The sequence below is a fragment of the Nematolebias whitei genome, chromosome 8, assembly GCF_014905685.2.
Source record: "Nematolebias whitei isolate Nwh7 chromosome 8, NemWhi1, whole genome shotgun sequence".
NCBI lineage: Eukaryota > Metazoa > Chordata > Actinopteri > Cyprinodontiformes > Rivulidae > Nematolebias > Nematolebias whitei.
Genome location: NC_056505.1, coordinates 44796200 through 44810014, shown reverse-complemented (window position 1 = coordinate 44810014; position 13815 = coordinate 44796200). Strand labels below are relative to the sequence as shown.

General features: G+C 39.8%; 1 protein-coding gene across 1 annotated transcript in view; it reads left to right on the top strand.

Annotated features, from left to right (window-relative positions):
• Positions 1–364: 364 nt before the first annotated feature.
• Positions 365–13815, top strand: part of LOC119413700 (zinc finger RNA-binding protein) — a 36053-nt gene continuing 22602 nt past the window's right edge. The window contains exons 1-5 of the mRNA XM_037680755.1: positions 365–405; positions 8129–8405; positions 8681–8819; positions 9274–9492; positions 13344–13606. Coding sequence (XP_037536683.1) covers positions 365–405; positions 8129–8405; positions 8681–8819; positions 9274–9492; positions 13344–13606 — 939 coding nt within the window. The remainder of the gene's footprint in view (positions 406–8128; positions 8406–8680; positions 8820–9273; positions 9493–13343; positions 13607–13815) is intronic.

Here is a 13815-nt window from a genome sequence, read left to right as displayed (position 1 = left end):
CACTGCATGAGTGCCGGTCTGTACCAGATGCACAACAAAGACAAGAATGTGGTGACCTTCTCCAGTAAGACAATGGCAGGCCCCGAATTAAAGTTCTCAGACTGTGAGAAAGCTCTTCTGACCACTGTGTGGGCAGTTAAGCACTTCTCTAGTTACATCAGTGGACAAAAAATCATTGTTGAAACACAACACCAGCCAGTAACTGTCCTGAATAGCCAACACATCAGGGATTGTGTGGTGACATACTCACGGGTAGCCACGTGGCTCATGGCGCTTCAAAGTTTTGACCTAGACATCCGTTACGGACAAAACAGGAACTCACATTTGGGCACCGACCTGGCACTCTGCCAGGAGTGTACACAAGATGTACCTGCCACCCATCGGCCTGCTGCGGAAAAACCCTCAGTAAGTGATGACCCAAATCACCACTACTTTGATGACAATATCTGCAAAGATATGACAACATTGTACGTGGATGGGTGCTCATTCCACCACGAACAAACCTGCAAATCAGGTGTTGGAGGGATCCTCCTCCAAGACCAACAAGAGGTCACTTTTAGCTATAAATTAGACTCTCAGACTTCTCAGTACGCTGAGATAGCAGGAATCCTAATAGCTCTCCAGATGGCAGTAGAATGCTCCATCCAAACGCTTGCCATCTGCACGGACTCTAATTATGCTCGACTTAGTTTCTTGTATCATCTCGCTCTGTGGAAACAGAACGGCCTTCTCACAAGCAACAAGAAGGTGGTCAAACACAAAGAGCTTGTCATGGCATGTGATCACTTTGTGACATCACATGACCTACAGGTCTACTGGAAAAAGGTTCCAGGATATTCTAGAGTCCTAGACGATGACAAGCGGTATAATGACCTTGCAGACTTCCTAGCCAAGGACGGAGCTGCGGACGGCCCTCTGTGGTCCTTTGACCCCTCCTGGCTGTTCGCAACTCTGTCAGTACAACCTACAGCCGAGGTAATGGCAGTCACATGTGCACAGGCTGCAGCCAAGCCGGCTGACAACACAGTCTCTGTACAACCCGTGATGACTGACCCAGACATCATCCAACTTCAGAAGTCGGATCCTGCGATAAACTCGAAGATGCTGTACTTGACTGACCCAGAGAAAAACACTCCGTCCGAAGCCGACCTGGATTCCAATCCAGACCTTAAGTCCTCTTTCAGCTGCGTAAACAGCTAAAACTAATCAAGGGCATCCTTTTGCTCATGGATTGACGTCCTCACCCGTGTTCGTGGTCCCCCATGACCACAGGGGGTTGATGTTAGTTCATGCGCATGACCTCCCGTCCGCAGGACACAAGGGAGATAACGCCACGCTGAAAACATTAAAACAAGTTGCTTATTGGCCTGGAATGAAAAAGGATGTCAAAAACTACATAAAAGTGTGCCTTGTTTGTGGCCAGTTTCAGCCATCCAGACCACTCCACAGAGCACCACTGCAAAGTAGAGGCATTGCATTCCCATGGTCCGACCTCCAGATCGACTGGGTTGAACCACTTATTACGAGCACTAGAGGAAACAAATATTTTCTCACGGTAACTTGCGCATTTACCAAATGTGTAGAATGCCTACCATCTCCTAACGACACAGCACAAACAACTGCTATGTTACTAATGAATCATGTATTTTCAAGGTTTGGACTTCCCCTCAGGGTGAACTCAGACCAAGGTACACACTTCACAGCTTAAGTGATGAAAGAACTGTGGAAGATGCTAGGCATCAAAGTCAACTTCCATGTTGGCTACCACCCACAGGCCTCTGGCCAAGTGGAGAGAGCAAACAGAACTGTGGTAAGTATTTTGAAGAAATACGTAGCCGCAAACCACGAGGACTGGGACGTGAAACTCTCTCTGGTCCTCATGGCCATAAGGGCCACTCCACACACATCGACTGGCATCTCTCCCTTTTAGATGATGACGGGTCGACAAATGACTCTCCCTCTACACCTGTTGTACCAACCAGGCGATGCCGCCATGGCAACAGCCTACACCACACAACAATACATGAATGACTTGGAAGAACACCTTAAAAACACCTTTGCGTTTTTCCCAGAAAAACCTGGAAAAATCCGCTGAAGGACTAAAGGCGTACTATGACCAAAAGGCCTCTCACGAGGAACTCCAAGTAGGAGATAGGGTCTGGTACTACACGTTCGCCCCCACAACTGGGAAAGGAGAGTCCGGGACCGGAACTCTCGCCCGCAAACTGATGCCCAGGTGGACTGGACCCCACCTGATAACAGACAAACTGTCTCCAGTTGTCTATCAGATCAAAATCAGCAAAAACCAAAAAGAGCCAATGGTTAAATGGGTACATCGAAACCATGTTAAACTACGCAAGGTGTTCAATAACTCAACAGGAGACAAAGATCTCACAAACTCAGACCTAGTGGGAAAAAAGGTTGTCCAAGCAGAAACTAAATAAGTTTAAGCTTAATTAAGTGTTAAGATAACAACTCAGACGCGATAACGTGATCGAATCTGACAGTCAGAGTGAGTGACGCACTGAAACGTCGTTTTCTAGTTGCCTAATCACTACTTTTGTCAATGTTGAAACGTTGTTTTTCTGGTTGCTTAATCACTACTTTTGTCGATGTTGAGACATCGTTTATTTGGTTCTTGGTATTGTTTCTGAACACCCCCAGCAAGAATGAATTTTGTGTGCACTTTAGTTAGAGACTAAAAGGACTCTAACTATGCCAACATGCAGTTCATTTGTTAAACTTCAATCTTTGAGGAGTCAATGTAGATTAATGCCACCTTAAGTACCATGACCTACATTGGTCTCACGATGCTCAAGCTGAACCTACTCGAACAATCCTATTCGGGGGGGCGGGGGGGCTAGCTAATCCTTCAGTTGAGTCTCGCCATAGACTCCAAAAACGTTTTGGGGGAAACCAAAAAACCAAACCTCAAGTCATTTGTCTAAAGGGACAACAGACAATTGAACCAAACTATATTTTGCCATGTAAATCTAACTTAAACCAAGTTAGGAATGGAAAAATAGTTTGGAATGCCCTTCTATAGGTATAAATCCCTGTATATAATTTTTCAGCATGACCCACCCTTTAATTGGTAACTGTAGCTGATCTAAACCATGATAGCTTACACACCAGGTGCATATAGGTTAAGGTCTTATGTAAAATCCCACTCATAAGCCCAACTAAAACCACATAAATGCATAACACATAGAACCAGAATGGCACCCACTGGGAACCACTAGCAGCAACCTTTGCTGAAGGGACCTACAACTCCAACGTGGGTCTCCAATCTCCATCCAGTGGTCGCCTCTGCAGTTCAATCGAGGGAACCCTCTGCATGCTGATCAATCAACACCTCAAATCGTTGTGTATTTATCGTTGTGGATTTATCGTTGTGGATTATATGACTTTTTCCAATGGATTACAGACTTTGTTTCCAAGGGGTTAAAGCATTGCTGCAATGGAAATGCCATCAACATTATGGAATTACTAACAACATTGTGGAATTACCTAAACTGTTGTAGGATTACCTTCTTTGACTTTTGTTTTCCTCTTGCTGGATTACATCAAGATCAAGGACATTCAAAGGCGTAAGTTCATGTTGGAATTCATCCCCATGGACAGGCTATGATTTCCAAAGGGGGGACTGTAGTGAACTAGGCCTCAGACAACAATCTGTCTCTGAAGACAACCTTCATGGGACAGGAACTGTTATTTCATTGATTTGAATCCAGAAATACAAATTAGCTCATCAAGAGACTATTTAATTGTATCCTTAAGTAATCAATTGAAAGAACACTCTTCTTTTTATTATCATTACTATTTTAGAATATCTTGATAATCAAAGTGTGTTAGTTCATACAATTTCTAAATGTTGAAGTGAACCACTCATTTTAAATCAACTGTGAAACAGTATTAATGATTTTTAAACCTCATTTAAATTAGAAATCAAGTTAAATGTCTATTTACAAAGTAATTATGCATTTTGATATTCTGTCTGAATGAGGAGTAGTGATGTCGATCGAAAGTCAGAGACAGTCAGAAAGCAAGTTATTAGAACAAAGTTTCTTGTTTTTAAACCTAGCAGACAGTAAATAAGAAGCTGGCATCTGCGTTTGTCTCACTTCGCCATAACATTCCTCTGTCTGTACTAAACATTCGTAAACTTTCCTGCTGTCTTTTTGACTCCTAATAACCCACTGACATCACTGAAACACCCCCCTGCTGGTTGTTTCAACCAATCAGGAAGTACCAAGTGACCGGAAGTGAGGACTCTTTAAAAGTCAACACTTCCTGGAACTATGCAGTCTTTTTCCGGAGTCTTCCACTTCTGAGTGGAACTTCGGACTCAGTCTTCTTCAGTCTTCCTGGAGTCTTACTCAGTTTTCCTGAGTCTTTCTTGGGACTATGGAGTCTTCCTGAGAGTTCCTAAGGAACTTTCAGATTTAATCAATAGCTGATGGATTTGACCGTGAGATGAGGGTCCGTCCATCCCAGCTTGAGTCGCAGCGCCTCGCTGTGAACTCACCCGGGCGTAACGCCCTACAACTTCGAAGGAAGCTTGTTCTGTTGAACGGAGTAAGCCACACGACTTCTGACGATGACCAGCCACCCTGACCGGAGACGCTGTAAAGGTAGCATGCATAGGGACATCTATACTGGAGCTGATCCATCATCTGCAAAGGTAAAGCGACGTCACGAGTTGTCACGCATTAAAGTGGACCGGGGATTTGAGCTGGTGTTGAAAGAAGCGTGCTAATTCTGGTCAACAAACATACATCTTCCCTCATCCATCTTACTTTTAAACTTCTCCATTCCTTCCCTTAAACTTTTCTATTTTGCCAGTAATCTAGATGCCTCAATCAGTAATGTTCTGTTGTCTTGTTAGTAAAGCGTGCCAAGTTTTTATTAATCAGAAACAGATCAGCAAATCAATGTGTACATGTTTTATGTTAAGTTTTGATTCTGTTAAATAAATGACCGCATTTATTCTGATGGGTCAAACATAAAATGGCGTCTTCATGTCACTGATTAAACAATCCTCACAGTAATCTCGGTCACATGGCATTAATTTAACTCGAAAAAGAAAGAATCCGTTGTATTTAAATAATTAATATTTTTTGTGCTTGAACTAGCTTTAAGAATAATTAATTAGTAGTGAAGCTACAGCAAAGCTGTCCCTACATTCACTACATGTGTATATCGATCTCCACGATCAAATATAGAAATATTCACTGATAAAATCGTACAACTATTGGACAAGAGTTTTAATAAAAGCATTTTTTTGTGTGGAGACTTTAATATTGACCTTGGAAATAAAACAGATTCAAATAACATCGGTACATTTACAAATTCATTGTATAGTTTAAATCTTTATCCGTTAATATCAAAACCAAGAAGAATTACAACTCATAGTGCTACAATAATTGATATTTTCACAAATGTAACAAATGGGGATGTGATGGGAGGTATTTTATTGAGTGATTCAAGTGATCATTTACCAGTTTTCACTATTTATAAAAATGATCAAAGTATTACAAAAGAAATTACAATTAAGAAAAAAACAATAAACACATAAAAAAGCAATGGACAAATTAAAAGATGATCTACATAAACAAAACTGGAAAGACGTGTATGTTGATGATGTAAACCGATCATATGATGAGCTTATGAATATTTTGGGAGCTCTGTATGAAAAGAATTGTGTGCAAAATAATTGTACAAAGAGAAATGTTGTTGACCAACCATGGATGACGAAAGGGTTGAGAAATGCTTGTAAAAAAAAAAAAAAAGAATTATTTGTATACATGTTTCTTGAAATTGAGAACACAAGAGGCCGAAGAGAAATATAAGAAGTATAACAATAAATTAGTAGCGATTATAAGGAAACACAAGAAGGAATATTATAGTGATTTATTAAATAAAAGTAGTGGTGATATGAAAGCTACATGGCGAGTAATAAATAGTGTTCTAAAAAAGTCATAAAGCAAAACGGGTATTTCACAATATTTTTTGAAGGATTACAATGAAATCCATGATGAAAATGAAATTGTAAATGGATTTAATCATTATTTTGTGAACGTTGGATCAAGCCTTGCAGCTAAAATACCAAAAGTAGACAATAATGTGAACCATTCAGTTATAGGTTGTGACAACAGTATTTTTCTTAATGGAACTGACAAAGAAGAAATAATGAATGTAGTAAAATATCTTGCAGATAAGAGATCAAAAGACTGGGTGGACATGGATGTGATGTTTGTAAAGGACATAATGAGTTATGTTATCGAGCCGTTTACATATATTTGTAATTTATCATTTTCAAAAGGAATATTTCCAGACAATATAAAAGTAGCAAAGGTAGTTCTTCTCTTTAAAAATGGTGATAAATGTGTGTTCAATAATTATAGACCAATATCCTTATTACCATAGTTCTCAAAAATTCTAGAAAAACTATTTGTGACCAGATTAGATAAATTTATTACTAAACAAAACATTCTAAGTAGCAGTCAGTATGGGTTTAGAGCAAAAAACTCTACATCAATGGCTCTCATGGAAATAATAGAACAAATAACTACTGCTGTCGATCAAAAACAATATTGTGTTAGTATTTTTGTTGATTTAAAAAAAGCATTCGATACTATTGACCACACTATTGTCCTTGAAAAATATGGCATAAGAGGACCAGCATTACACTGGGTATCTAGCTATTTGAAAGATAGGAAACAGTTTGTACAAATAAATGGTGTAAGATCTGACCTCTGCGATATCACGTGTGGAGTTCCTCAAGGCTCTGTACTTGGACCAAAGTTATTTATTTTATATGTGAATGACTTAGTGAATGTATCTGGACTCCCCAAATGTGTCCTTTTTGCAGATGACACCACATTTTTTTGTTTGGGTAAAGATGTAAAACGGATGTTGGAATTGATGAAGACAGAATTTGATAAAATACAAACTTGGTTTAAACTTAATAAATTATCATTAAATTTAGATAAAACTAAATACATGATATTTAGTAACAAAAAGAGAACTGTTGATGATCCATTTAAAATTGAGGGTGTTGAAATTTTTAGAGTTAATGAGATGAAATGTTTGGGTGTAATCATTGATGAACAGCTAACATGGAAAAATCACATAAATTCTGTAAGAACAAAAATATCTAAATCTATTGCAGTACTATACAAAGTCAGGGAATTATTAAATGATAAAGCTCTGTACATGTTGTATAACACAATCATTGTTCCACATTTAATCTATTGCATTGATGTTTAGGGGAAAGCGTGTAAAACGTTTACAAAGCCTATTTTTATTTTACAGACAAGAGCTGTAAGAATTATCACCAGAAAGCATTACAGTCACCCATCAAGCAGTCCAAGGAATTGGATTGTGGCATGGTCTAGAGAGTGATGTGAAAAATGCCAAGTCAATGTGTACATTTAAGAAAAAGATCAAAGCTGAATTGTTAAAAAATATATATGAAGTAGCATAGTGTGTTTTTGCATTAGAATTAGAAAAATTAGAAAGAGTTATCCATTTTGTTCTATTACTTGAAAATTATTATGATTGAACTAATTGTTTGAAAAAAGGGGCAGATATAATATTTTTTCTCCTTTCTGCTGCCTTTCATTTTAAATCTCCTGTATTATTTTTATATAGGACCCACCTCACAAGAGAGATTGGGCAGCTATTGATCGCCTGGGTGTGACGAAGCTAAATGTTTATAGCCGGTGGAAGCTGGTTAGCCAGTCTCTTCTCCTCCCCCCCCCCCCCCCCCCCCAAAAAAAATCCATAAATTAGCTGCAGCATTGTGTAAGCCACAGGGTTCAAAGTCTGTGAAAAAAGTAGCGGCTTTTAGACCGGAAAGTACAGTATTTTTCTTGTTGAACCCCACCCTGACCCCTAGGCCAGAAACTTGAGGTAAACACTGTACTTGTGGGGAAAAACATGGTATTAGTGCCCCCCCCACACACACACACACACACACTCTCAATCACACAAAAAAAAGTTGTAATCTGATACTTGTATTGAGACTTGAACATTCTTATTAATATCTAACATTTTAGTTTACAAAGATGCTAAACTATAATCTGGCCTTTTGATCATTTCTTCCTCTGTGTTGTGTTTGCAGCCAGCAGCCAGCAGCTGGGGTAGCCTACACCCACCCCACCACAGTGGCCAGTTACACAGTCCACCAGGCACCAGTGGCAGCTCACACTGTTGCAGCAGCCTACGCGCCCACTGCTGCTGTTGCCGTGGCCAGACCTGCGCCTGTTGCTGTTGCCGCAGCAACTGCAGCAGCCTACGGAGGATATCAGACAACACATGCTGCAACTGATTATGGCTACCCACAGCGTCAGCCAGAGGTTCCCCCACCACCACCTCCAGTCACCTCACAGAACTATCAGGTACTCGCAGCTCCATTTCTGGTCTGATTACAGATTACATACATTGATTTTATCATCTTTAGCAATATTTAAAGATCACATCAGGTCTATGTTGAACAATTCAAGGATGTGATGAAAACCAGATCGATCTACGTCGATCCTCGGGATTTGAGAAATGCTTGAGGAGATGCCCGTATTTTTTCTTTTAAGTTTTGTCTGAGTTTATCGATTGTCCATTTAGATATTTAGAGTATAATGTACAAACTCTTAAAGTGTTTGACTTGCTTGCTTTACAGGACTCTTACTCTTATGTTCGTTCCACGGCTACAGCTGTAGCTTACGACAGTAAGCAGTATTACCAACAGCCCACTGCTCCTGCTGCTGTAGCTGCTGCACATCCACAGCCCAGTGTGGCAGACTCCTACTACCAAACAGGTACAACCACCTTCATTCACTTTTACTTCTTTCATACAACACACTCTTAGAAGAAAGCCGTCATCATGGTCCTTATAAGTGGAAATTGTTTGCTGTTTAAATTTTGTTTTACATGTGAGAATACAGTAGTTATGCCTTCCTCTTATTGACACTGCTTTCTTTTTTCTGTACAATAAAACTTCCCCCAGCCCAATTCCAGTTTCTTTCCTGTGATGGACAATTCGATTCATGTTAAATATGATTTTTTTTATTTTATTGATGAATAAATTGCTGTAGCAGCAGCTTAGTTGAGTTAAATAATGTTTTAGCTCTAGCTCTGGACGGAAAAAAGGCTAATTTTGTTGACTTCGCTTTCTCATCTTTCTGCTGCCTTTCACTGAGATAGAGGATAAAACCAAACTAATGACCATATTATGAAAAATGATTGTTCACATACATTCTCTTTTATTTATAGCTCCTAAATCTGGATATACTCAAGGCCTGACATCATACACCCAAACTCAGCAGACTCGACAGGTCACTGTGATCAAACCAGCTGCTCCCAGTCCAGCTTCGTCCACATTCTCCATCTTCCCAGTGACCTCCACGGTCCAGCCTGTTGCAGCTGCAGCCTCTGTTGTCCCATCCTACTCCCAAAGCCCAACGTACAGCACAAATGCTGTCACCTACTCTGGTGAGTTTATAGTCAAGTAAATGTTTTGTCTAAAAACTGGTTTGATCTTAAAGGAACTGTCTTTGTATTATTATCCAATGTTAGAAGAGCTCATTGGGAAAAAAAAAAAAGGTTTTGGGAAGCCCCAAGACAGCCTTAAGATACCTGGCCAAATGGTTCAGAAAAAAGGTTTGAATGCTCAGTCATCCAGGCAAACGACTCACAAAAAGATTAAACCATGTCATCTGGACAGTTTTTTTGGGGGGAGAAATGTTTAGTCTTCGTCCTCGGACTGTTTCTGCGTGTAGCTGTTGGCATCTAGCCTACAACATTTGATTGTTATACACTGATGATTGATTGTTTTGGACTGATAGTCCCATTTTTGCATGTGTAAAATCATTTTTTGGGAATTCCACAGCAAGCTGGCTTGAAACACTTCAATGAGGTGCTATTTATATGACAGTTCTTGGTGGTAGGCCTCAGATTGATGAAGTCTTTAGGATGAAAGACAAAACGTTTCTCCCAAAAAGAAACTGTCCAGATGACGATGGTATGATTTAGCATTTTTTGTGATTTATTTACCTGGATGGAGTTTCCAAACCTTTTTTAAACAGTTATAAACAATAATAACACATTTGCAATCATATTTTGCAGTTAAGTTGAACTGTGCATGCGTTTTTTTTATTTGTTCAAAAACAATACCATTGACTAATTGAACAGTAGCCTGCACAAAAATGACACTAACGTTGTCAATTTCAGATGCTGAGCTCAAATAGCTAGGGCTAAGCATTAATCAAATATTTCGATACCAAAACCGATGCCTTAATTTTGATGCCGGTTCCTGAACGGTACTTTTTTCGGTACCAATTTTATAATTAATATCAGTTCTAAGAAGAAAATTACGTTACACATTACAGTACAAATCTTGAGTTTTTATTTTTTAACTTTGGTATTTTTCCATTCCAAGCAGTTTTCTGACATAAAAATAAACAAATAATTTCCAGTTCAAAAGAAAAGTTGCAAACCAGTGACCCGTCAAGGCTCCAGTATACTGCCGCGTACGTCCGTTCACGCGTACGTAAGCGTGTACGGTACGCAGAGGGTTCAGACATGATACTCCAGCGTACACCCTGAGCAGCTGCAGAGCAGCTTCACAGACAAGGGGCGTTTACCTTCGGGACAAATTGAGGTCGCCGATTGGTCATTTGCTGACACGCCTACTGGATTGATTGACAGGTCGGAAAAAAGAAAAAAAGCGAGCGCTGGCAGCCTCAGCCACAGTGGTGGTCTGTGTTTATATGTTGTTAATAAAAAGATCTAAAAAATGAATAAAAACGGAGAGCGCTGGTTCTACAGCCCACAAATCAGACCAGCCCACCAGGACATCTCCAGACCCTCCCTCAGCCACGCTGGACCTGAGTTTAATTCGCTCGTGACAAATTCCTCCATTTCTCACCATTTCAGTCATGGCATCAACGGAGGAGGAAGAGATCACTGCCTCTTGGCAAAAAAACAAAAGAAAAGGCCAGATCAGAGATGAAGAAGGGGAATTTAATACATTGGTGTCACATACAGTACAAAACAGTTCGTCGCTGGGCAGTTTATTGTGCGACACCGCATACGCGTATGCGGTCGTAAAAATTTGAGTTTTGCACGGACATGCCCTGGGGGGGTACGCTCGTGTAATGAACGATACCTGTGTGGTATTATCCATAATTTAAACGGATTCTTTCATTTTTCTGGACTGAGTGCTCTCGTGCCTTAAATGATTAAATGTGGACGGAAACGTGTTTTAATTTCTGACTCACCAACAACAGTGAGCCGTTTAATTAAAAATGATTTAAAACAACATCACACATTTACATTAATTGACAGATTGATTACAATTAACACAGCTTAATTAATGAGCTTTGCTCATTAATTAAAACACAACAGACTAAAAAACTAAAATACAACAGACATTTCTGAAAATATCTGGATTAATTACTGGCAGATAGAAGAGTTTTAAAGATGGGAAAATGAAGGAGTTTAAATGGAGAGGAAATGGATGAGGGAAAAGTCTGTTATAACCAGAACAACACGCTCCTTTGGACGCAGCTTAACCCACGGTACACTTCGCAGTTGAAGATCGACTCTTTACCTTTGCAGACGATAGTTCGGCCTCGGGGTAGAGTTGCCTTTCAACGCTTTTCAGCGTCTCCGTAAGGACAGCTGTGACCTCAGGAGTCGTGAGATCATCACTGAACAGACTTCCTCATTGTTCAGAGCTTTCGTCGGGTAGAGCCACAGCGAGACGTCGTGGCATCGACGGACTCTCGTCACTCCATTAGAAACTGCCCTGAACTCCTGTTCCTCGGAGCTTCTCGTTCGAGGTTCTCCCTGGAACTCTGGTTCTCTCTGGAACGTTGTTCAGCTCGGAACTTTGTTCTGCATGGAACTAGGAAGTGTTGACCCTTTTAAAGAGGTCACTTCCGGTTCCTCTGAGAACTTCCTGATTGGTTGAAAGAACCAACAGGGGTGTGGTTTTAGTGACGTTAGAGGTCATTACAAGTCAGAAAAACAGCGGAATGTTTTTGGAACAGACGGATAAATGTTTTTGGAACAGACAGAGAAATGTTTTGAAGAACCGAGACATTTAGGAGCCAGTCTCCTTCTATCTATCTGAAAAAGTTAAACATGACATTTCGTTTCGATAAACATGTTTTTGACCGTTCCTTCACTTTTGACCGACTCACTACTTGCTCATTTCAGACAGAAGATAAAAAAAAATGCATAATTACTCTTGTAACAGACATTAACTTGATTTCTACTTTGAATGAGGATTAAAAATCATTTATACTGTTTCACAGTTGATTTAAAATGAGTGGTTCACTTCAATATCACACTTTTGATTATCAAGACATTTGTAAAATAGTAATGATAATATGAAAGAGAGTGTTCTTTCAATTGATCCGTGCAGGACACACTTAGAAAGTCTCTGGATGGAACTTAATCTGTGTTTCTGGACTCAAATCAATGAAATAACAGTTCCTGTCCCAGGATCAGGTTTTTGAAGATAGTTCACTACACTCGTACTTCTGCGTACGTACGTGCGTACCTCTCCGTATGGATGTACGTGGCAGTATACTGGGGGCTTCAGTGTCTAATGCTCTGCTATACACTGAGGACCTTTTCACTTAACAGTTTTTCTTCAGAAAAATCAACATGTCTGCTTTCTCTGGACACAAACAAGCCTTCTCCTGGCTGATGAGGTCTCCAGCAGTAGAAAATGTTCACTCTGACGGTGTGAATGATGCTTGTTGCACACACTGATACCTGGTTGCCAAAACTGATTTCTCATTATTAAATTATCTTGATGGACCACGTTTAGATTTTGTCTTGCTATAAACTTTGTGCTTAAATGTTGAAGTTCCAGGATGCCTGCAACAAACACATTTGTAACATGTGCAGTAATAGGAAGTACACCTCATTGTGTAGGCAAGAAAAAATAACAGTATACTGGTAAGGCGATGAGTGGCTAAATATTTTTCTTTGTAATTGTTTTTTTGTGATTTACACAGTTGCGTATTGTGCTCATCTGGAGACAAAATTGAAATGACAAATTTGATTAATTGCACAGCCCTAGCCTTATGTTTTTGCATTTTCTTGAAATTTCTTGAACACTTCGGAGATTACAAAAAGCTATTTTTGACGATTACTATCAGCAAAAACTCGTACACCAAACGAGTCACATGCTAACAGAAGTTAATGCTATGCTACAATAACAGAAATGGATCTGGTTTTTACATTCAGAGCCAGGCTGAAAATGAGAACTTTCTGGACAACTGATGAGTAATTGTTGTGTTCCTTAAGTGATGGTTTTTGTTTTGCAGGAACCTCATACTCTGGTTATGAAGCAGCTGTATACTCTGCAGCTTCTAACTACTACCAGCAGCAGCAGCAGCAGCAACAACAGCAACAACAACAACAACAGAAACAAGCAGTGGCAGCTGTGGCAGCAACAGCAGCCTGGTCAGGAAACACTTTCACTAAGAAGCCCACCTTCCAGAGTAAACTGCTTCGACCCAAACAACCTCCTAAGCCCTCTCAGATACACTACTGTGATGTGTGCAAGATCAGCTGTGCTGGCCCTCAGGTAAGGTTCAAGGTTCTTTATTGTCATTGACATCACATGTGGTACATGAGGTGGAAAGAAATTATGTACTCAAGGTCCCAGTTACACCCATAAATAGCAAAAATATAAAGTATAAAAAGAAACCGTATACAAAGATCTAAGATATACACTAAACATTAAACATTAATAATGATAATGTAATCTAAAAAGTTAAAACTGGTCCTCTGGAC